We start from the raw sequence: 21219 nt of genomic DNA, 5'->3' as shown, positions 1-21219 counted from the left end.
ATATAGATATGGGTTTGTTTATCCTTAAACCCAAGGTCATAGCGGGCTCTCCAAGACATCTGTCTTAAGATGACTACATTCTTCAATGAGTAGATGTGTACGGTATAATTAAGAATACTCCTCCATCTATTGATAATCTAGCAATTTTGATTTGTGACTGGCAAGGTAAACCTCTTGTGGAGTGGCTTGTGAAGTACTTAAAAAGACCTTGTTTCCTTCCTCATAGTAAACAATACCCGCCAAGTCCGCCGAGGCATATCATATGATCGACAGCGTTCTCGTATCAAGTAGTTGTATATTTAGACCCTAATTGGTTTGCCAAAGTACCACAAAGTTGCCGGATTCATAAGTAATCCCCAGCCTTATCTTATGGCAATCCCGCTTATCTCGACACGTAGTAGCTGTCTAGAGGCACGTGGGGTTGGATGATGCACCAGGAGCACGAGACACGCAACGGTTATCACCGCATTTGGGGACGTAGCTACAAGCAACTGGTGCAGGGCCGCAGCAGTCGCTGCTCTTATTGCATTTGGCTAACTCTGCCTCGCATCGCTCTGTATCTCATTGAGTCAATAATAACGTAGCGCGGATTCAGTGGGGGTTTCACTGACTTTCGACTACGAAAAGATTACCGTCGTCATTATTAGAGGTAGGTGGCACTGCGGCAACGAGGGTGGCGAAGGCTAGAAGAGCGATCTTTAGAGTCGAAGGCATCTTAATAGTGTTAAGGGGGGCAGTATTGAATGATTGCTTGCAGGATAGTAAAGAAGCACGATAACAAGGTAACACATAAGGATTGTACACGAACGTATTTATTGAGGTATATGTAGTTGACTGAGATTTGTTTGACCGGAGTGCTCGGTAACTCTCAATTAATTACTTTAATCCTATTGTCAAGTGAAGTGGGTTATCGAGCAACCTAAGCCACCAAACCAAGGCTGACTTTAACTTCGGTGTTACCGAATTCTTGAGTTCAAGCTGGAATAGGTCGTCTGAAAACTTCTTATATTAAAGCAATTCATTCATCTCCCCAAGCCCACTACTTAAGCTTATCCCGTCGGTCGGGGGCCAACGTCCGTACAAATCAGTACAAACTCCTCCAATTTTTCTCCAGCTCGGAGACAATCCTCGATTTTTAGTTTGCGGGAACAAGGAATATCAAGTCGGATTATCTTATAATTGGCTTAATTCCCTCACGGAGATACGTACCTTTGTACTGACGTCGACCCACGGCCGGTGGGATACGGGACGACCGGAGACTTAACCATTAGCTTAATGTTGTACGTAGCCATATATAGGACGCTATGCCGATAATCTTGTGCCGTGCGTCTAAGTCTATCCGTGGTGCCCTGACTGGAGCCGGAGCAGCGATACGTCTAGGTAGAAGCTCACCTGCCCAGGTACTTTCCACGTCTATGGTGCCGTGCTCCCCTCCGCCCCCCGTACAGTCTGCTGCCATCGTCGACTACACTAGTAGCAGCGCAGCCAGATCAACAACGCTATAGAGTATGTCCAACAGCTAGTCCGTAGTGACCCTTGCGCGCCAATACAGAACGCGGTCGCCTACCAAGTCAACTACGCCGTTAGCAGGTAAGTATATTATAGTTATACATCTGCATATCGAGGATCCTATGCATCGGCGTTAGCTCAGCCTTAGGGGCTCCGGACGTACGGGTAATAAACCTCTGCTCCATACCCAGGACATAACCAAAAAAACTCCGTACATCGTCGGCATCGAATACGACCAGAATAATGCCGTCTCTCGACACATGCCTTATACACAACAAGCATACGTGCAGCTTAGATAATGGCTGAGTACTTTGCCGTGTAGTCCGGAATATCCCCCTAGCCAGCGCGAATAAATCTATTTTTCTTTTTCACATCTCACTATTCTTTAATGATTGCCTGAAGCTTTGAGCAATTGATGCTCTTATGGTACATTGCGCCTAGTGATTGATTATTTCCGTCTATCTATATATTTGATTCTGGTTAGCTAGTAACAAAGTCCCTTTTACCAAAGCGACTGCTGCCTATAAGGACAAACAGGCTTAGTTCCCAGTAGCATTGTGCCGAAACCTCGAAGTAGCTGCGGCCTTTCCGGCAAGCTGTTTGATGCCCTGCCCGCCAGTAATGTCAAAGACTGAAATGTCCGCGCCAACCTCCTTGGTCATCCATACTCGAAGTTCTACAGCCACTAAAGAATCTACACCATACGAATTCAAGGGCTTTGAGGGATCAAGATCTGCCAGCTCGTAGCTGAGAATCTTGGCCAATTGTCCCAGCAAAGCATCAAGCACGGCTTCCTCAGCATCTCCCAGGGACTCGGCGGCAGCGATGAGGTCGCCAACTGAGCGCTTAGCAGAGCTTTGCTTGCCGGGCATGGAACCGCCATTGTGAGCGCCGTGAAGAACTAAGTGGTTATACATCGGCTCATGCTGCCATTTAGGCTGTTCAGCGCCCTCATCCGCCGAGTATTTGGGCAACCAGAGCCTGGGAATGACTTGAGCACCCTTTACCTTGAGCTCTGCGCTCTCGGACCTGGGGCGACAGTGGTAATCCAGCGCATTGACAAGCTCTTCCACAGACATGCTAGCCCAGCCGATCGAGAGAAGATACTCCCTCAACATTGGTCTCACAGCGACCATACCAGCATCGGTCAACACTGGGGCGTCGAGGGCGATTACGTTGTGGCCTTGAGATGACAAGAAGCGCGCCATGGCGTCTTGGTACGAGTTGCCCGCGCTATAATTCGCTTGGCCGTTGTTGCCGGTGACGCTGGTGAGAGACGACAACATCACGAAGAAGTCGAGTGTTGAATTGTCGTTTTTAGTGGCAATGAGGACTTCCCACAAGTTCCTACTTCCCGCTACCTTGACGTTGACTGCTGCATTCCACTCCTCGAGGGTCATTTCAGCGAAGACGTTGTCCTATCAAGAGGTATTAGTAGTGTCGGCGAGAAATGCTGCCAGAGGGACCATTACTTACACTGAGAACCGTAGAAGCCTGGATGCATCCACGCACTGGCGGCAGATAAGATAGCGCCGAAGTGATGGCCTGCTCAAGTTCCTTCTTATCGGTAATATCACAACAAGGAGCAACAACCTTGATGCCATCGCTTTGGAGACTTCTGATGAGATCCTTGGCAGCTTCGTCGTCGGGCCCCTTTCGTGAAGTAACGACAAGATTGCGCGCGCCCTGGCTAACCATCCAACGGAGAATTTCCAGGCCAAGACCACCAAAGCCGCCAGAGACAATGTAGGTAGCATCCGACGCGAACTTGGCACGGGGTCTCCGTGGCTCAACCACTCGGACCAGGTCCTCAGAGTGGAACTCAATGAGAATCTTTCCAATGTGCTTGCCAGACTGCATCAACCGCATGGCATCTTGGATCTTGGAAATGGGGTATTTCGTGATTGGTGTGGGACGCTCGAGATCGCGGCCAACGACACTGTCCATGGCGCGTGCAAAGAGCCCATCTAGTCGTTCCGGGTCCGTTTGTCGCATGTAATTCAACTCAAGGGACTCAAACCTCACGCCTCGGGCAAAGGTACCCATAGAGATACGAGATCTGGACTCAATGTCGGCCAGACCAATCTCGGCAAAGCATCCAAACGGCGCAACAATCTCCCAGGTGGCACGAAGCGTGTCACCGGAAAGACTGTTGATGACAATGTCGACTCCCCGGCCTCCAGTCAATCTCTGAATGCCATCCTTGAAGGTCAGATCACGGCTCGAGAAGATGTGATCTCGAGGTATCTGATATGTCTCCTCGAGAAAGTCTCGCTTCGCAATGCTGCCAACTGTTGCAAAGATCTCAACACCCTCACGTTTAGCCATCTGAATGGCAGCTTGACCAACACCGCCAGCCGCCGCATGAACCAGCAAGCTAGGCTTCTGGACGCGTCTCACCCGCTTCTCTAGTTCTCCAATGTCGTAAAGACAGGCATATGCCGTTGTGTACACAATGGGAATAACCGCGGCTTCGGCAAAGGAATGGTCTTCGGGTACCTTGGCCAGAGTGCCCTCAGCACCTCTGCCGTACGTAGAATATGCACCGTTGAAAGTGAAGCCAAACACACGATCGCCAGGCTTGAAGCGCGTGACTCCCGAGCCGACTCGGGTAACGATTCCCGCGGCCTCGAGACCCACAGGTGTCTCTTGGATCTTTCCGAGCATGACGGCCAAGTCCTTGAAGTTGACGGCAGTAGCCATAGTCTGAAATTCGACCTCGAGGTTGTCTAGGGGAGTAGTGTGCAGGTGGTCGTTGGCGAAATGGAGCGAACTCAATAGACCAACGGTTTGGACCTGAAGTCGTAGTGGTCGACTCGGATTCGCGCCAAAAGCAACCTCAGATGTGTCGCCAGCAAAAGCCTGCTTGATGTGCCTAGTGATTGTGGAGACCTCGACGAGGCGTGGAACAGTGACCAGGCCATCGGCAACCCTGTACATGGTTTCCACAGAACCCTTGCTGCTCGAAAGGTGTGCGTCTACTATGGCGATCCTGTCTGAGATGACGCCGTTGCTCTCTTGTGGATCGAAGGTGAGAGTGACAAACTGAAGTTCGGGTTTCTCCAATCGGATACTCGCAGCAAAGCCGTTGACGAGGGCGGTGTCTGGAGAGAACTCTTTGTTGACCCAGAGCAGGCGCTTTCCAGTAATCATGGCCTTCAAAGCCCTCAGGATCTCGTTGTTGACTGAAACAAGTAGACGCGTGTCCAGTTCCGTAAGTACAATAAAGGTGCTCTGAGAGATCTCTTCCTTAGACGCTGCTTCTGTGAGCTGAGCGTATTGTGGGATCGTAGCGGTCTTGACCGACAAGCCCTTTGACTGCAAAGAGGATGCTAGCTCCTCAGCCACGTCGCGCTGGACTGGCGAAGAGAGATCTCCTACGATATAGTAGCTTCCAGATGGCGGTTCAACATCAGTTCCATGAGACGACGGGGTGCTCGCTACTAGGGTGGTCGTCACCAAGACTGATGAACCCTGATCACAAAGCACCGCGTCGATGCTAGCAAGCCCGGTCTCGCCAAGATACTCGCCCCAGCTCCTTGCCACGATCGGACTGCTCGCCGCCGTCAAGATGAACTTACCACCAGGTCTCACGAGACTGAGGCACATGTTTAAGAACCCATCGATGAGCGTATTGGGTATCAAAGACACCGGTACAAGTAAAAGATCATATGACGCCACATCGAAGCCCTGGGATGTTGGATCCTCCGTGATATCAAAAGTCTTATATCGCACATAATCTTCCGAAATGGGCTTCTTTGATTCATCCACCAAGGAAGACGAAGTTGCGGCAAAGTCATACTGCGCGCAACGCCGAGACAACGTGGACAGAATATCTCCCGTGAAAGAAGAAGCTTGTTTGTTAATGTCGAGGAACTTCATCGAAGGATTCTTGTGAGCCAGGACACTGAGATACTTCTGGAACCCTCCAGGCCCCGAAAAAGCTGTCTCTGTCTGTTCTGTATCGAGGAACTCGGGATCCAGAGCCCAATCGATGCTCCATGCTCTGTGTCTAGGGTCCTGCTCTGAAATCGAGTCGTCATTGTTTCCGTCAATCTCTGTCACAATACATCCCGAAACTCGAATCATGGGCGTTTTTGAAACGGAATCGACAGCGGTGCAGGACATGTGATGTTTCTTGCGGCCGTGGGCTACTGAGTCCGCAATAACGAGATAGCCATCTTCCGAGTGCTCCGCAGTAGAAACCCAAAGTTCTTCCATGAAAGACAGGACAATGGCGTTTTTTTGCTTATGGGAAGGGTTGGAAACGAGTGGCACCAGGCATGCTTGAAGCGCACCATCCAACGTCGTAGGGTGAATCAAGTGCGGTTGCAAGTAGCCGCAAGGTGTCAGAGCCTTCAGGAGAGGTGTCGTAGGTTTGACTCTGGCCAGGGTGACGCCGGCTTCATGGTCAACAATGGCGTGCTCAAGGGTCTGGAAGGTTGGGCCGAAGACCAAGCCGACATTCTCCCAAGACTTGTAGATCTTTTCGGACGAAACGCGCCGCGTGAAGTTACGCTGACTCCGGTCAATCCTGGCTTCGCAATGAGCCTTAAAAGCACGCTCTTCGAGACCGCCATCAACAGCCGTAGCCGCCTCGTCGTATTCCACGAGAACTTGACCGCAGCAATGCTCCCGCCATTCGTCATCGTCCTGGGCTGTGCAGACCTGGAACTCGCGCCACGCTGAAGGCTTGGTCTCCATGGCAGCTTGCTTAACAGGGCGAAGATAGAGGTGGGACTCGACGCCCAAAGCACCCTCTGGAACTTGCAAGGCCGAATGGAAAGAGACTTCGCGGAACCGGATGCCTTTTATCGGCTTTCCTGGGTTCGAACGCTCCGACAGTTGCTTGCAGCCCTCGATGGCCATAACAAGCATACCGGCAGCAGGATACAGCACAGATCCCGAGATGGTGTGGTGTTCCACCCATGGATTCTCAGACAGACGGATCCAGTTGCGCCAGATGGCATCATGCTTTCCATCCCAATCGTTGACTGGCGCTCCAAGTAGCTCGTGTCGTGGGTACGGCCGGAAGCGGAAGTTTCTGCTTAGTCGGCATTCGTTCCAATACTCTCGCGTGTGGTTGAAAGGGTACCGAGGGAGGTCAATCATCATTGACGGCTGGGTACCGAGGGTGTGGTTGACCTTGAGCAAGTCAATTTGAATGCCGCGAGAGAACAACGATCCAATTGCTCCCATGAGAACCTCCAAGTCAGAGTCGCCCCGTTTGAGCAGGTGGTGGTACTTCACACTACTGTTGACCCTGACATCCTGGATAATATTTCGGAGAGGGCCCCGCAAAGCGCAATGAGGACCAACTTCAACAATGTCTGTAATGAGCTGGGATGAACCACCATCGCCCTTGAGACTGTTAAGAGCTTGAAGCATGGTCGTCACGGATTCATTGAACCGCACCGGGGAGGTTAGATTTTTGGTCCAGTAGTTCGCGTCTTGCAACTTAGCATGTTGTATCTGTATCCCGTATGCTGACGAGAAGAAAAGCACGCCGGAAGAATGGTTCGCGCTGGAACTTGGAGGCCGGATCCTTCCGATACACTCGACGTACTCTTGCGAAATGGGTTCCAGGAATCTCGAATGGTATGCCATTTCTACTGCAAGCTTCCGCGCAAAGATCTTGTCCTCGTTGAGCTTGTCGATGAGTGCCTCAACCTCTGCAACACTACCACTCACAGTGTGGCTAGTATTACTGTTCATGCAAGCGACGGTAAGCGTTCCGGCAGATTCGAGCCCGGACTGGTTGAGTCGGTCAATAGCCTCCAAGGTCTTGTCCAGAGTCAATCCGACTGCAGCCATCGTGCCCTTCGGTTGCGTTGGAGAGTTTGCCAATCTAGCAGAGAGTTTTCCTGTGGTGAGGTCGATTAGCTACATGCTCTATTGGTTCATTGCAAAAATGCTGCCACCTACCCCTCCAATACGCGATACGCCAAGCACACTCCTTAGAGATAGCACCCGCACAGTACGCGGCCGCGATCTCGCCCGAGGAGTGGCCGACAACAGCATCAACTCTGAGTCCCCAATCGCGGAGAAGCTCAACCAAAGCAACCTGCAGAGCCGTGCACAAAGTCTGCGAATACTCGGCGCCGCTGATGAGAGACATGTTGGAAATCTTAGAAAGCTCGTCTGTCGTTCAACGTTAGTTCGACTTGTGACTGACGGAAAGACTTGGGAGAAAACTCACCGATGACAGACCACTGACATCCCAAGGTCTTCATATACGCATCGGCGCACTCAAGACTCGTTCTATAAGGCTCATAGGACATGAGACCGTTGCCCATCTGGGCCCACTGCGCTCCCTGACCGGTGAACACGAGAGCGACGCCGGGCTGGGAAACAACGCGAGTTGCTCGTGGGCCCTGAGATAGCGCATGTTTCAGTTCCACGGAAGAGTTGGCGACAACTGCGGTGCGCCAGTTGAAGGTAGACCTCTTCGCCGCTAGAGTGTAGCTGAGATTGTAGAGAGGCTCCGTCATGTTCGGCAGATAATCCTTGTAGACAGCGGAGAGTCGGGCGATACCATCGTGATCATGGCTGCTAAAGACAAACAGCTGGGGATGGTATAGAGTTCCATTGATGACCGGAGGTGCTTGGCTTGCTGGTATTATACTTCAGTATTTGTATTTTGGATCACCAAAAGGGAAGTTGGCCTTACGAGTTGTCATTGGCAGCCGCGGTACCTCAATAGTACGGTGGGGTGCGGCGTGTCCATGCTCCCTTAGGAAATGAAGCGCATCTTCCAGCACAACGTGGGCATTGGTGCCCGAAACTCCAAAAGAGTTGATCGAGACTCTGCGAACGCCTCTCTTGGTCTTGGGCCAGGGAATCGAGGTAGTTGGAAACTCAAGATGCCATTCGACCGGGATCTTGTGGTTTCTTTCCTGAAACCATGCGTTCGCTGGAATGATACCTCTCTCCACGCACAAGACGCCTTTGATGAAAGACGCAATGCCCGAGTTGCCTTCAGTATGGCCAATGTTGCTCTTCAGGGCGCCGATGTACAGAGGCTCTTTCGCCGATCGATACCGCGTGAACATCTCACTAATGGCAGCAGCCTCTGTTGGATCGCCAACATTCGTACCCGTTCCATGAGCCTCAAAGAAGCGTGTGTCTGAGGGGTCAAGCTTGGCTTGCTCATAAGTCAATCGCATGATCTCAGCCTGGGCCTCCTTGGCAGGTGCTGTAAGACCAGGAGAGTGTCCATCATGGTTGCACCCGGTATTGCGAATAACGGCGCGAATTGCTAGCGAAACCGCACGTGTCAGAATTTTCAAGTCGCGCTCAACTTTCTGGCAACTAGAAAGGGTGTACTTACTGTCTCCGTCCCGTAGAGCATCGGACATCCTTTTCAGGACGACAGCTGCGATGCCTTCACCTCTCCCGTATCCGTTTGCCCTGCTGTCAAAACTGTAAGATGTACTAGATGGGTCCAGAACACCAAGACCATTCAGCTCCAAGCCCATCTCAGGGGAAAGCAACACATTTGTGCCACAGGCAATGGCCTTTCGCGATCCGTATCAGCATAAGTTGGGAGGGAGGAAGCTATGAGATCTGGCACTGACGATGTTACAGTCGCGTGATTTCAAGCCAATGACAGCTTGATGAAGGGCAACCATGCTGCTCGAACAAGCAGTGTCAACACTTAGTGCTGGACCTCGGAGATCATAGAACCATGATACACGCCCAGCTAGGGTACTGGCAATGGTGCCACACGCCGTGTATGTCATGGGAGTATCCACGTCCTTGATCAAGAGATCTCGGTAGTCCCACATGAACGCTCCCGCATAGACGCCAGTGGGCGAGCCCTGCATGTCAGACATGGTGTACCCAGCGTTTTCCATCGCTGTGTAGACGCATTCAAGCAGCATTCGCTGCTGCGGGTCCAGATTCGCAGCCTCTGCTGGAGTCATGGCGAAGAATGGTGCATCAAACGCCTTCACGTTGGCTTGCATGAAATGCCCTTCTTTTCCGCCGATCTGTTTTCGTGTCAATCAAGCTTGAGATAATCAGAGAGAAATGCTGGGTATCTTACAACTCCATCTCTGTGATTATCGGGGTGCCAGAATGCTTCCGCGTTGTAGCGATCCCCAGGAACAGGAGCTCGCGCAGATCTTCCGGCAATCAAAAAATCAAAGAACTTCTCGACGCTGTCTCCATCGCATGGAAGCTTGGCATCCAGGCCAATGACGGCAATAGGCTCAGCCATGGTTTCTGACAGAGAAGAGAAGACGAAGTCGGATTGTTGTCAGCGAGTTGGGAGTGAGTATTGTTCACTACCTTAACATGAATTCGAACTCAACGGCAATGACCTAAAACGACTAGAACCTTATAACACAAAGGATTAAGGGCTGCTTTCTTAATGAAGGAATACATATACATATATATAGCCATGTGTCTGGATATATGCTGTTTGGACTCTAACAGAAGACTGGCTAGATGTTGCCCAATCCCTCATCATGCTTATCCACGTCGCACTTTTGTTGTGGTGAGCCCATTTCCTGAATGCCCAGAATTCGGACACTGCAGGGAGGCTTATTCCCCATTAACAATAACTCACTGGAACCTTGCGAAGAATCCCCGAGTTCTAGGGAACTTTTGTTTCCTGGGCATCGGAGGCCGCGGACACGACACTGCGTTCCGAGCGTTTGCGTGATCTTTACTGGAGGGCACACTCTGTATGAGTCAAAGCATCATCCGGGCGAGAAGGGGTAAAAATACGGTCGCAAGTATAGAGCAGGTCGCAAACAAAGCTCATAACGTCAAGAAGAAAGTTACAAAAGTACAAATGAAAGACTTGTATCGTGCTTGTATTGAGATAATACTAGTACGAGCCAGATAGTGGACGTAATTATAAACCTATCACATTACAGCAAGACTAGAAATAATATGTATGGGATCCCGCTCGGACACCCTGTTGAAGGATTAAGCCACTCCGAATATCATACGATTGAGTCTTTTGGATATCACTTGGTGTTGTAGTCGCAGTTCTACACTCACCTGGGAGCAAATAATTTGGCTGGTACATAGCAAGTACTAACGAACATCCGATCTAAGCGGAGGTGTACAATGATCTTAGCCGCACTTTATGTTTGGTAGTGAGTTTTTCAGCCTTCCACCATCTTTGTTTACATAATTCATCTTCAAGCACTCTCAGTGATTGCCAGGACGTGAGCAAGCCAGAACGGGGTTTGCATGTTGCAACTATGATGGTAGATGTTTCATCATCCCGTAGTTGCTGCTCGGCATTGTGAACGCGGCAGCAATTCTGTCGTAGTCCTCTGTCGTATTCGACCCTAGAGACAAACATTGTTCTAGTTCGATTTTGTGCTAAGACGACACTTTTGTGGGGCACTGAAGCAGTCGTGACAGTAAAAGCTTAAACAGGCTAGCGTCGCAGATAAGGAATAGTATATGACCTTACATGCTGACTTGACATCATGTCCTTACATCATGACCGTACATTGTGTAGCGTCATTGAGACACATTCACCCAGCCCAAACACAAGGCAAAATTCGTTTACTACAGACCGTACTCTAATATACTCTCTGATATCCAAAGTACACATCCAATTCCGAGTCTTGCACGAGGCCTTTCCCTATCGTAATCGTAGATATATATCGGCCATCGGCGTTCACTTCAATTTCACAGGATTGCCCCGATGTTAGTCAAGTCATCTCCCAAATACCGGTGTGTAAGGGGGTTTGCAAACCTAAAATAAAAGCCGTTAACATCGTCTGGGCAATGGTCTACTACAAACTTGCTCGTGGGCGGGTGGGCATCAAAGCGAGGGGTTATGGTGCATTTGTCTCTGATTTAGGCTTTCATACCAAGGATAAGCTCCAAATGCTGCTAGACGCAGCTTACAGTCAACGGCGAATGTAGCCCACAAGTTCCGACAGAGGTGAGTCTTCGCCGACATCGGCAACCATTAGGCTTCGGCTTTACACTTCGGCGAATGGAAAAGCACGGCTTACGGCGCTAGGTGATTGGGACGCTTTTGCGGGATGGCTGGTCCATACATGATGCTGGCTGGCGGTATCTCCTTGATGAAACGCGAGGCGTCGATGCATGCAGGAATCTACGTTGGTAAACTAGTCGAGTTGGCAATCATGTAGCAGCCATCCCCAGTTCGGCGTTCAAAGTCACCTCACACCATGACATCGCAGGAATAATGATTGGTTAGGATACTATTCATCAGACAATGCTCCTTTACGTTGAGCTGCGTCGCTGACATTGCTGAACTGTTGTCCGGATCGGCCTCTGGCTTTTCGCCTGAGGTCATTTCAGGGCTACCTACATGTCGATAGTGCTACGGTACCTTAGTCCATATTAGGTTCTGTGTAGGAATTGACTTTCTCCACTTGTCAATATCCTACAGACTACACTCGGACAAGTGAGAGACATCGCTAGCGTCCGAAGATGGATAATTGCCATTGAGATTTAAGCGATGGACAAGACATCATACGGCCAATACATCTCTTTTCCAGAGGACGATAGCCATCATCAGGATCACGTTCGTTGGTGACATATGTATGCAATACTTGCTGGATTCAGAGAAATTGACAGCAGCCTCCTCTTTCAATTATCCTAGGCGCTGTTAGAGTATGGAATTAATATAGATAGTTTGTATTTCTCTTGTTCGGGGTCGTTGTCTCAGCCTGAGGGTCGAAGTTAGAAGACTTCCTGCAATGATATTATAATACCTTGAAATACAGAAAAGCTGGAGATGAAAGGACGTGAAAAAATAATAGGCCGAAATTTGTGAGAGTGAGTAGCTGAGCAAAGAGATTCGTCGGCGGATTTGTGTTCTGGCCATGATAACCCTTGGAGTGACAATAATTGCCATAAGTGGAAAAAATGGCGGTCTAAAGTCTAAGTCACAGTTGTACTACCATCCAAACACTCGGAAGTACAAGATCCAACCTGAACAGGGTTAGTTCAGGTGGGATGGGAATAAACCATGCATGTTCCGGGGATTCATACGTTCCAAGAAGCAAAAGTTCCAGTCGGATGGCTGTCTTCTCACTGCTCATTGAAAAAACACTGGGCAGAATTATAATATCCCATGACAGTTGCCTCTCTTGTCACCCACCCCTGTTTCTAACAGGTTGTCATAAAGTGGATTTGCTCCACATATAACCACAGTAGGTTTCACCACGAATTCGAAATTCCCCGCCATGTCCACCAAAGAGCGGTGCTGTCGATGTAGAAGGCCCAAAGGCCCAAAGTCTGAGTGAATACGCGACAATTATAAGGCAGCATGGTCACTGGGGGATTCTTGGGCTGTACCACACGACCGCATCTCGCTTGAAAACATATCTTTGCTTTATTGTATCGGAATCCTAAGAACAGTATGATATCGGCCGCCATTATCGTGTCTGCTTTGTTCTATTGGTTCTATAGTTGCAGAAAGAGAAGCTACAATCTCCCTCCTGGGCCTAAGCCTTTCCCTATCCTTGGGAATGTCAGAGATCTGCCTCCGACCGGCATTCCCGAGTATAAGCATTGGCTCAAATTCAAAGACATCTATGGTCCTATCAGTTCCATTCATATCTTGGGGCAGAGGATCGTACTTCTTCATGATCGTCAGGCTGCGCACGACTTGCTGACCAAGTCCTCGACAAAGACCTCGGGTCGCCCTTATATGCGGTTTGCGGACATGTGCGGATTCGCATCGCTCCTCAATCTTCAACAATACGATGGAACATTTCGACGGCATCGCAAATTGGTCCACCAGCAATTTGGGACGAAGGTAATGGCAGCACGATTTCGGGACAATATCGAGCCAGAGTCACATCGATTTCTTCTCCGAGTTCTGGATGATCCAGCCAACTTGGCGCAGCACATCAAGACGTAAGTTTACATAGCCTGAATGAACGCGGAGGCACCGACTCGATATCCATCAATATGCTTTAGATTGTCCCTAACTGAATTCGTATAGTGAGGCGAGCGCCATCATTCTCAAGATAACCTATGGCTATTCTATTTCGCACAGCGGAACCGACCCTTTGGTTCATCTGATAGAGCGCACGATGGACGTGTTTGCACTTGCAACTGTCCTGCTCGCTTGGGCTGTGGATATCATGCCCATACTGCAGCATCTTCCAGAAGGCCTTCCAGCGACGTCCTTTAAGAAGCAGGGTCGAGAATGGAGAAGGCTTCTGCAGACGACACAAGACGTCCCCTACTTATTCGTACAGGAAAAAATGTCCAAAGGAACCCATGAACACTCATTCGTCTCGTCACTTCTTAAAGAAGACAGTATTGTCGACTGCGGGACCAAGAACGACTATTCCGAGGATGACATCAAGAAGACAGCCTTGGTCATGTACGGCGGGGGAGCCGACACCACTGCGTCAGCCCTTCACAGCTTCATCCTAGCCATGATCCTATTCCCAGATGTCCAGAAGAAAGCACAGGCGGAGATTGATGGTATTGTCGGCAGAGAGAGGTTGCCTGACTTTGGAGACCGAGATCGCTTGCCATATATCAATGGCGTAGTGAAGGAAGCTTTGCGATGGCTCCACGTGGCGCCATTAGGCGTTGCCCATCGGACCGATGAAGACATCAGCTACCGAGGCTTTGAAATTCCCAAAGGGACGTACTTGCTGCCGTCGATATGGTGGTTCTTGCATGATCCTCATACATATTTGGATCCCTCTTCCTTTGACCCTGCCCGATATTCGGCACCTCGTAATGAGCCAGATCCCACGGATGAAGCCTTTGGGTACGGTCGAAGGATTTGTCCCGGCCGATTTCTGGCGGATGAGAGTCTCTTCATTACCATTGCGCGTCTCTTGGCGACATTTGATATCAACATGGCTGTTGATGACTCGGGTAATGAAATTGCGCCCCAGATCGCTACTACGAGTGGCTTGATTTGTCGTCCAGTCGACTTCCCATACAGCATCACACCAAGAAGTGAGCAATCGGTGCATCTAGTCAGGTCAGCCCAGGAGAAATATTCTTCGGAAGACGAAGATGCGGATCTTGTTCGGGACAAGTTCCCAAAAGTATTTGAGTAATGAGCATTCGTGGTGGTAAACCCAAAGGTAGAGCAAGATCAAAGTCGTTGAATCTGGAAATAGAAAGGAGCTAAACTATTTTCAAACACGAAACAAGACAATACCTGCCATTCATAAATCCACTTCCTTTTGAAGTAGTGGTTCGTTACATCACTGCGGGGTTCCAGTCTCTTTTAACGTCTCGAAAGGATGGAAACCGCCGCATATCATGAAGATCGAGAGTTGAACAGGATCATGAAATAATCAAGCAGGCTTTAAGTTTTATGGCTTCCACTGTTGACCACTAGTAGGCTCAAGCTCTCGTTCAAGAAATCAGAGCAGGAACAAAGTAGTACTCTGGTGGCTGATGATCCATATAAAGAACCTTTTCGCATGCATACGACTTAGAACCAAAATTTATCCAGCCCATGATTAGTCAAATTCCTCTAGCAGCGAGTCGGGCAATTTCGTCTGCGGCGATATCTCTGCCCGGACGGCGAAGCGTCTGCTGTATTGCCCTCGCATTGTCTCTTTTGGCGACGCTTTCGGGCCCTCCATCCACGAGCCGCAAGAGGGCTTCACTAAGCTCGTCAAGAGAGAAGCCAGGGGCTGATTTTCTGTTGCCCCATATTCCAATCCCGACTTGCTCAACCCTAGCGGCGTAGTTATACAAGTCGAGCCAAGTCGCCAGAATGAGATGCGGCACGCCAGTCCTAGTATGCCTCGCATTAGCACCCATCCGCCAAGAGATACCAGATTGTTCGCAGTGGCATAGGCCATGACGAATGTCTCGAGACAGTGTTAACACTCACGCGAGAGCTTCGTGATAGCAATTAGCCCCGCCATGGTGGACGGAAGCAATGATATCGCCCGTCTCGAGTAGAGCAGCTGGATCCACCGTCAACCACTTCAATACCCTGAGCCTATCGTTCGCAATGAATTCCTCCACCAAGGGCCTCCATTCTTTATCATCGAGACAAGTGTTCATCTTCCACAGAACCTGCACACTCGTGCGTCTCAGGACAGCCTTTAATGCGCCGGCCATGCTGCTTGCTCTGTCGGCATCGTATTCAAACAAACTACCAAGGTTGATAAGTACCGTCGGAGCCCTCCTTAGCCATAACGTTAAATCAATGTCTTGTTCTGCGGCCGAGGCGACCGAAATCACAATAGGACCCGTTGTGGTGACGTTGGCTGGAACTGAGCTGAGCGGAATGGAGGCAGCAGCTGTGTCTTGGGAGATGAACACGCCGTTTCCAGGCTGGTGAATGGTGAAAAAGCCGATTGGGTCCTCGAGATTGTGGCTGGCTAGGAACTTACGCTTCTCGACGAGCTCCGGATTAAATAGCATGGCCCATGCAAAACTACCCATCTGGTAGATATTCGAGGGAATGTCTCGCCACGGAACAGGGAAGTCATGGCCTGAGCCAAGGCTGCTTTCTTCAGTACGATTCTCTACTTGGAGGTTAGGGTTAGCTTACGCCGGGAATTGCCAAAAACCTCTGAGCCAGGGCTGTGCACCACCGAACACGTCGGCCAGAACGTTCGGCGACAAGATGGCGTGCAAGCGATTATCGCCTCGGGTCGCGTCCATCCCCGGCCGGTGGAACATATCGAGTACTACGACAGCGGGATCGATCTCTCTAATGAGTTTCTGTACATGGTTGTGGATCATGAGGTGGTCTTCTCCCGTCCACCGTGAGACGAACATAGCCATGTCATCATTAAGTCCTTTTAGTCCTTGGATCCCAGGTGGGCGTATCCAATTTGGTGTGAAGTTGAACCCAGAGGCGTCGGAGGACTTTGGTGCGGGCAGTTGATGAAAGATGGCGGGACGAGATGACGGAGATTTTATGCGGGCGTGGGCGGACATCCTGTCGATCTTGGGCTCGATCTTGGGCCATGATGCAAAATGGACTATGATCTCTGGGTGACGTTCTAACAGAGAATAGACTGTCGCAACGTGAACGTTCGAGAGCCCATGCTCAACATTGGTAACAAACAACACAGTGTTGTTCTTACCGATGACTGGAGGCTGTCGTTCGGTCTTAGTGCTGCGAAGGGAAACGGCGGCGGCCAGGAGAGCGATGATCAGAGCCCCGAAAACCTGAACAGGTTTGTTTGAGAAAAAGATCATTTTGAGACTACGACAGGACGATTTACTTGGATATTTCGCAGCCACTTGCTAACCTGCATGGCCAAATTATATGTATAGTACTTGGTTTTACCTCTCACAATCAACTCTGTGCATGCGTTCTTCCAATTCCATTGTGGTGGAGTCGCATCACTATATCGGCGATCAGCTCGTACGGGGACTTGTGGTCGCATGGTCATCATCTGCATAGCAAGATGACCGTGCATCGACCGAATCCAACAGCTCCTTGCCCTGGTCATTCTGTCGGACTTTCGGTCAAGCGGAGGCCAAATTGCCTCCGAAAGCACACCGCAAGAATTCGCCGTGAACCTAAGCATAAAACGGTCCATTAGACTCCGGCTTATCCCCCAGTACTGGTGCTGCTCACTATAAGCTGAGTTGTCTGGCCTCGAACTTCTTTAGGCATTGTTCGCTTCCCATGATGACTTTCACATTGCCTCCCACGATTATACTCGGCACACACAGTGTGGGCACTCTTCATGTTGCTAACTGAATGCCGCTGATACGTCACCAGGTTGGAGACTCCATTGTCGACCCCGAAACCTCTCACTTTGATGCCGAGCAAGATGTCCAATCTCTTCTAGATGGCTTCTATGGCCGTGGATACAGCCACCTCGACACAGCTCGCGATTACTCTCCGAATCTACCAGGTGCATCCGAGTCACGTCTCGGCAGGGCTAAAGGCGCCTCTCGGTTCACAATCCACACAAAAGTCCACAGCGCAGACCCGGGAGATCATCTACCCACAAAGCTCGGACTTAGCATTGATCAATCACTGGAGGATCTCCAAACACACACTGTCGAGACCATGTTTTTGCATTTTCCGGACCGCCATACTCCCTTTGAGGAAACAATCAAAGCGATGGACACCGCTCTGAAACAAGGAAAATTCAAAAGGTACGGTCTTTCAAACTATTCAGCTACTGAGGTGCAACGAATACTCGATATCTGCGAGCGACATGGGTATAGGAAGCCTGGTGTGTATGAGGGACATTATAACGCCATTGTGAGAGGAGCGGAGAAGGAGTTGTTTCCCCTTTTGCGTAAGCATAATATGGCCTTCTACGCGTATAGGTACGTCTGCAACCCTGGTGATTCGAGAGCTGAATGCGAGTTAACTATGGTGTAGTCCCGCGGCTGGCGGTCTTTTCTCAGGCCATACTGCTTCTTCGGGACGATGGAAACGGGATGTAGGTCAAGAGGCTGGTGTTCCAAGTTGAGTCATTAATCTAACTCAAAGAACACAGAACTTCCTAGGCAACATTTACACTTACCTCTATCGGAAACCCCCGGTCCGCATTGCAGTAGCTACAATACTTGAGCTTGCAGAAAACCACGGCATCAATGGACACGCTGCAGCATTGCGATGGACAGCATTTCATAGTAACCTGGATGGAAAGCATGGCGATGCTGTCATCTTTGGTGTTTCCAAGATGGAACAGCTTCATGAAACGCTCGATGCCCTTGAGGCTGGTCCTCTTCCCGAGGATCTTGCGGTTGCCATAAACTCTATTTATAGTACAGTAGAAGGCGCCGAGCCTCCTTACCACTTATAAACAAGTGAAAAGGAGCAATTGAATAACGAGATCAGGGAGAAGTATCATCGGAAGATGTCGAGACGGAAAGGGGTGGGATGACAAGGGCCGACAAGGCGTTGGAGGTGGCGAGACTAGGCACAGCAGGTAAAGAGGCGGAGGCCATTTTCAATCGGTATAAGTACAACATGTTGTTAAAGGAACCAGAGGGGAAGAGCGAGTCGAACTAAATAAACGGGAATGGAAAAGAACCTACGAGGGGAAGAGGCCAAGAAAGGTAAACTCAAGGAAGAACTTGAAGAAAGGAAGTAAGACAGAGCAAAGTGACCTCATGGCTACTCTTTTTAAGCCACGCGATTGCCACAGCTATAAATGTAGTAGCACAAGTCCTCGTTACTTACTAATATCTTACACTTGTATTGTGCTATCAAGAATCATCGAAAGACAAGTACAAAGCAGATGTTTATATTGAGGATAAAGCCTAGGCCTTACTTGGAAAATCATGCCATTGCCCCATCAGCCATGAGCCATCGCCCTTACAAATCCTATGCAGTTGATAATCTATGACTTCTCGTATCCCGAGGTCGAACTTTCTCCATTACCAACGACATTCTCATAAGCCGGCACTGGTCTACGCGTTCCGTCATACGCCGGAAGCTCCCCCGCGGCACCAGCGGATGGCGGTCATGACTGTGTGTCTGCAGCTGCCACCCTCTCAACAGCCGGCGACACAACAAACTCTTGAGACCCGCTACACTTCCATGACTCCCCTGCGACGACAAGGTGGAACTTCCACTTGAAAGTGTGAGCCAAAAAAAAGCCGTACGTTGTGTAATCCGGCCCCAGTGGAAAATGATGTTTATGCTCGCGCGGTGCCGAGCGACTGCGCGCATCCAAAGGTGCGCTCAACTCCAATGCCCTCTCTCCCGCAGCTAATGGAACCAGGAGCAAACCAGTCTTAACCGCGATGGCCTGGTCAATGTGCAACGTCATTGTTTCGGTACATTTACCCTCGTGCGCTTCACCTCTTCCTGGGCACGATACACCCGCTATCGTCAAGAGATTGATCACCGCGTTCGTCAGATAAACCTTTTGCAGGACATCGCGAAGTAGGTCGGAGCTCTTCGCACGGTCGGGGATGATGTTGAGCCGGAACGGGGTAGCGGCAGGGTTGCCCAATTGAATGACCGAGGAACACTCCACTCGTAACTTGAAGTGCCATGCCGGCACCCTTTTCGAACCGAGGAACATCTGCATTTTCTGATTCCACGTCAGTTCCGCGTGCTCCATTCCCGATGGCTTGTCACAGATCCTTCCGTCATCGTGCCACGCATTTCGAAATCCGTGTTCACCGCCCGCGCCAGCCGTGACGATACCCGCACTGGCAGCGTTGCCTCGAGAGGGTGCATCTTCTTCCCCTCCACCAGTATCACCGCTTCGAGAAAGTACTCTACGAACCTGTGCCCTTCACAGATTGTCATGCCGCAACTCGCCGGTAGTGGCTACTCTGGCAGTGCCTGCTTGCCTGTTACGTCTTCCGGTGCGCGGAGATAGCTGGCCTCCCGTTGGACCCTTCGAAGCCCCTCATTCAGGGCCTTGCCATCCGTGTGTAGAGGCACTGTGAGCGTACAAGGCCATGTCTGCGATGCGGTATTGGGCTTTAATACGATATGCAACGGACCCCGGTGGACGACTTGCGATACGGCGTTCTGGTTCCAGAACTCGAAGCCGGCATCATAACAATCTATGGATCTGCCCCACGGTATTTGTAGTCAGCCGGCTGAGCCACCCATTAGACAAAAGCGAATGGTAGCAAAGGCGGCGACGATGTGCGATTTTTGGGTGACGTGGCCGCGGATAATGAAGCCAGGGTAGAGCGGTATAGAGGGGTCGAGTAGATGGATAGAAAGGCCTGGTCCTCCTTTGACTTCAGCAGGCGTTATCATTATGGCTGCTTTGAGTCTCACACTTCACTTGGCTGGATGGTGTTGATATATAGAGTGATGATGCTGACTGGCAAAGGATAGGCATTATACATAGTGTCTGTTAGTACTGACGTTCAAAGCACGAGGAAGTAAGCGCATTAGATACTTCCTATTAATATCTTCTAATATAATTAAGGCACCCTATTCAAGGCTTTTTTTTTAAAGGTTATTAGACTCATAAGTAGCTAGATTCCTTATCTATTAATAACTAGAGTAGCTATAAAGATGGGTGTCGACCCATCGTGTTCGGTAGTAGTGTTCTTCGGCCGTGAACCCTGGCAAGTTTTGCAGTACAGTTCTTAATCATCCGTTCTCTTGCCGAGTTTTGACCCGTTCTATTTAACGTAAGTATTAGACTCAGCCGGCGGGTCGGATACCGAGAGGTATAGAATCGGTTCCTAAGTCTACTACCGCCGGAGGCCTTGGCCAAACTTTAGTAGGGATGATAAGAGAACTGCGGCACCGTATAAATTCAGTACTTATCTTGGGTTACTCCTACTTCGGCGAGCTTACACTATCTATTTCTGTACGATACTACTATAACTGGACGTGAAGGATCAATGTGCGATTCATAAGAAAGCTATAAGTTGTTTGAATGTTGCAAAGTATGTCTCAAAACCGCATTAGAGTGACATCTTTGGAATATCTGCCATGGTCTCTTTAGTATTCACTGCTATTTTCCCACGCAACATTGGGCTGGGTCATCTGTTGACTCAGTGAGCTCACTCTCGGGGGACTCAGGCATTACAGGGAGCGAAGTACCGTCTTAACAAGCCAATGGCCCCAAACAGGCTTCACTGGTATCGGGCGTTAGGGTTAGGGTTAGGGTTAGGGTTAGGGTTAGGGTTAGGGTTAGGGTTAGGGTTAGGGTTAGGGTTAGGGTTAGGGTACGCCGTGGCTGTGGCCACGCCAGGAACCTGGATCATGATCGTCTGGGCACCATCGGAGCCCATTGGCATAGTTGAGGTGGCAGTAACACTGAGACCAGGGATCGTCGTCGTGACGAGCACCAAGCG

The 21219-nt window shown here is 50.1% G+C and overlaps 7 protein-coding genes across 7 annotated transcripts; 2 read left to right on the top strand and 5 right to left on the bottom strand.

The window, feature by feature from the left end:
* Nucleotides 1–405: 405 nt before the first annotated feature.
* On the bottom strand, nucleotides 406–714 carry CPAR01_06296 (uncharacterized protein; the record flags this gene model as incomplete). Its single annotated transcript, XM_060490569.1, has 2 exons — nucleotides 406–554; nucleotides 612–714. 2 exons carry the CDS (start codon nucleotides 712–714, stop codon nucleotides 406–408), a joined length of 252 nt encoding a protein of 83 aa, XP_060349443.1.
* A 1334-nt stretch (nucleotides 715–2048) lies between these two features.
* On the bottom strand, nucleotides 2049–9730 carry CPAR01_06295 (mycocerosic acid synthase; the record flags this gene model as incomplete). Its single annotated transcript, XM_060490568.1, has 7 exons — nucleotides 2049–2927; nucleotides 2986–7373; nucleotides 7435–7650; nucleotides 7709–8122; nucleotides 8180–9026; nucleotides 9087–9500; nucleotides 9557–9730. The coding sequence occupies 7 exons, from the start codon at nucleotides 9728–9730 to the stop codon at nucleotides 2049–2051; spliced, it is 7332 nt and encodes a 2443-aa protein (XP_060349442.1).
* Nucleotides 9731–12877: 3147 nt separating this feature from the next.
* CPAR01_06294 (uncharacterized protein) lies at nucleotides 12878–14549 on the top strand (the record flags this gene model as incomplete). The annotated part of the gene is made up of 2 exons (XM_060490567.1): nucleotides 12878–13377; nucleotides 13466–14549. 2 exons carry the CDS (start codon nucleotides 12878–12880, stop codon nucleotides 14547–14549), a joined length of 1584 nt encoding a protein of 527 aa, XP_060349441.1.
* Nucleotides 14550–14964: 415 nt separating this feature from the next.
* On the bottom strand, nucleotides 14965–16665 carry CPAR01_06293 (uncharacterized protein; the record flags this gene model as incomplete). Its single annotated transcript, XM_060490566.1, has 3 exons — nucleotides 14965–15241; nucleotides 15341–15961; nucleotides 16010–16665. 3 exons carry the CDS (start codon nucleotides 16663–16665, stop codon nucleotides 14965–14967), a joined length of 1554 nt encoding a protein of 517 aa, XP_060349440.1.
* Nucleotides 16666–17104: 439 nt separating this feature from the next.
* On the top strand, nucleotides 17105–18239 carry CPAR01_06292 (aflatoxin B1 aldehyde reductase member 2; the record flags this gene model as incomplete). Its single annotated transcript, XM_060490565.1, has 4 exons — nucleotides 17105–17149; nucleotides 17198–17757; nucleotides 17813–17873; nucleotides 17931–18239. The coding sequence occupies 4 exons, from the start codon at nucleotides 17105–17107 to the stop codon at nucleotides 18237–18239; spliced, it is 975 nt and encodes a 324-aa protein (XP_060349439.1).
* Nucleotides 18240–18902: 663 nt separating this feature from the next.
* CPAR01_06291 (uncharacterized protein) lies at nucleotides 18903–20164 on the bottom strand (the record flags this gene model as incomplete). Its single annotated transcript, XM_060490564.1, has 4 exons — nucleotides 18903–19668; nucleotides 19725–19836; nucleotides 19900–19962; nucleotides 20008–20164. 4 exons carry the CDS (start codon nucleotides 20162–20164, stop codon nucleotides 18903–18905), a joined length of 1098 nt encoding a protein of 365 aa, XP_060349438.1.
* Nucleotides 20165–20997: 833 nt separating this feature from the next.
* CPAR01_06290 (uncharacterized protein) lies at nucleotides 20998–21162 on the bottom strand (the record flags this gene model as incomplete). Its single annotated transcript, XM_060490563.1, has 1 exon — nucleotides 20998–21162. The coding sequence occupies one exon, from the start codon at nucleotides 21160–21162 to the stop codon at nucleotides 20998–21000; it is 165 nt and encodes a 54-aa protein (XP_060349437.1).
* Nucleotides 21163–21219: the final 57 nt, after the last annotated feature.

Source organism: Colletotrichum paranaense, assembly GCF_030867605.1.
Source record: "Colletotrichum paranaense strain IMI 384185 chromosome Unknown Scaffold_5.1, whole genome shotgun sequence".
Lineage (NCBI taxonomy): Eukaryota > Fungi > Ascomycota > Sordariomycetes > Glomerellales > Glomerellaceae > Colletotrichum > Colletotrichum paranaense.
The sequence above is the reverse complement of the archived record's forward strand: the minus strand, read 5'-3'. Positions and strand labels throughout refer to the sequence as shown.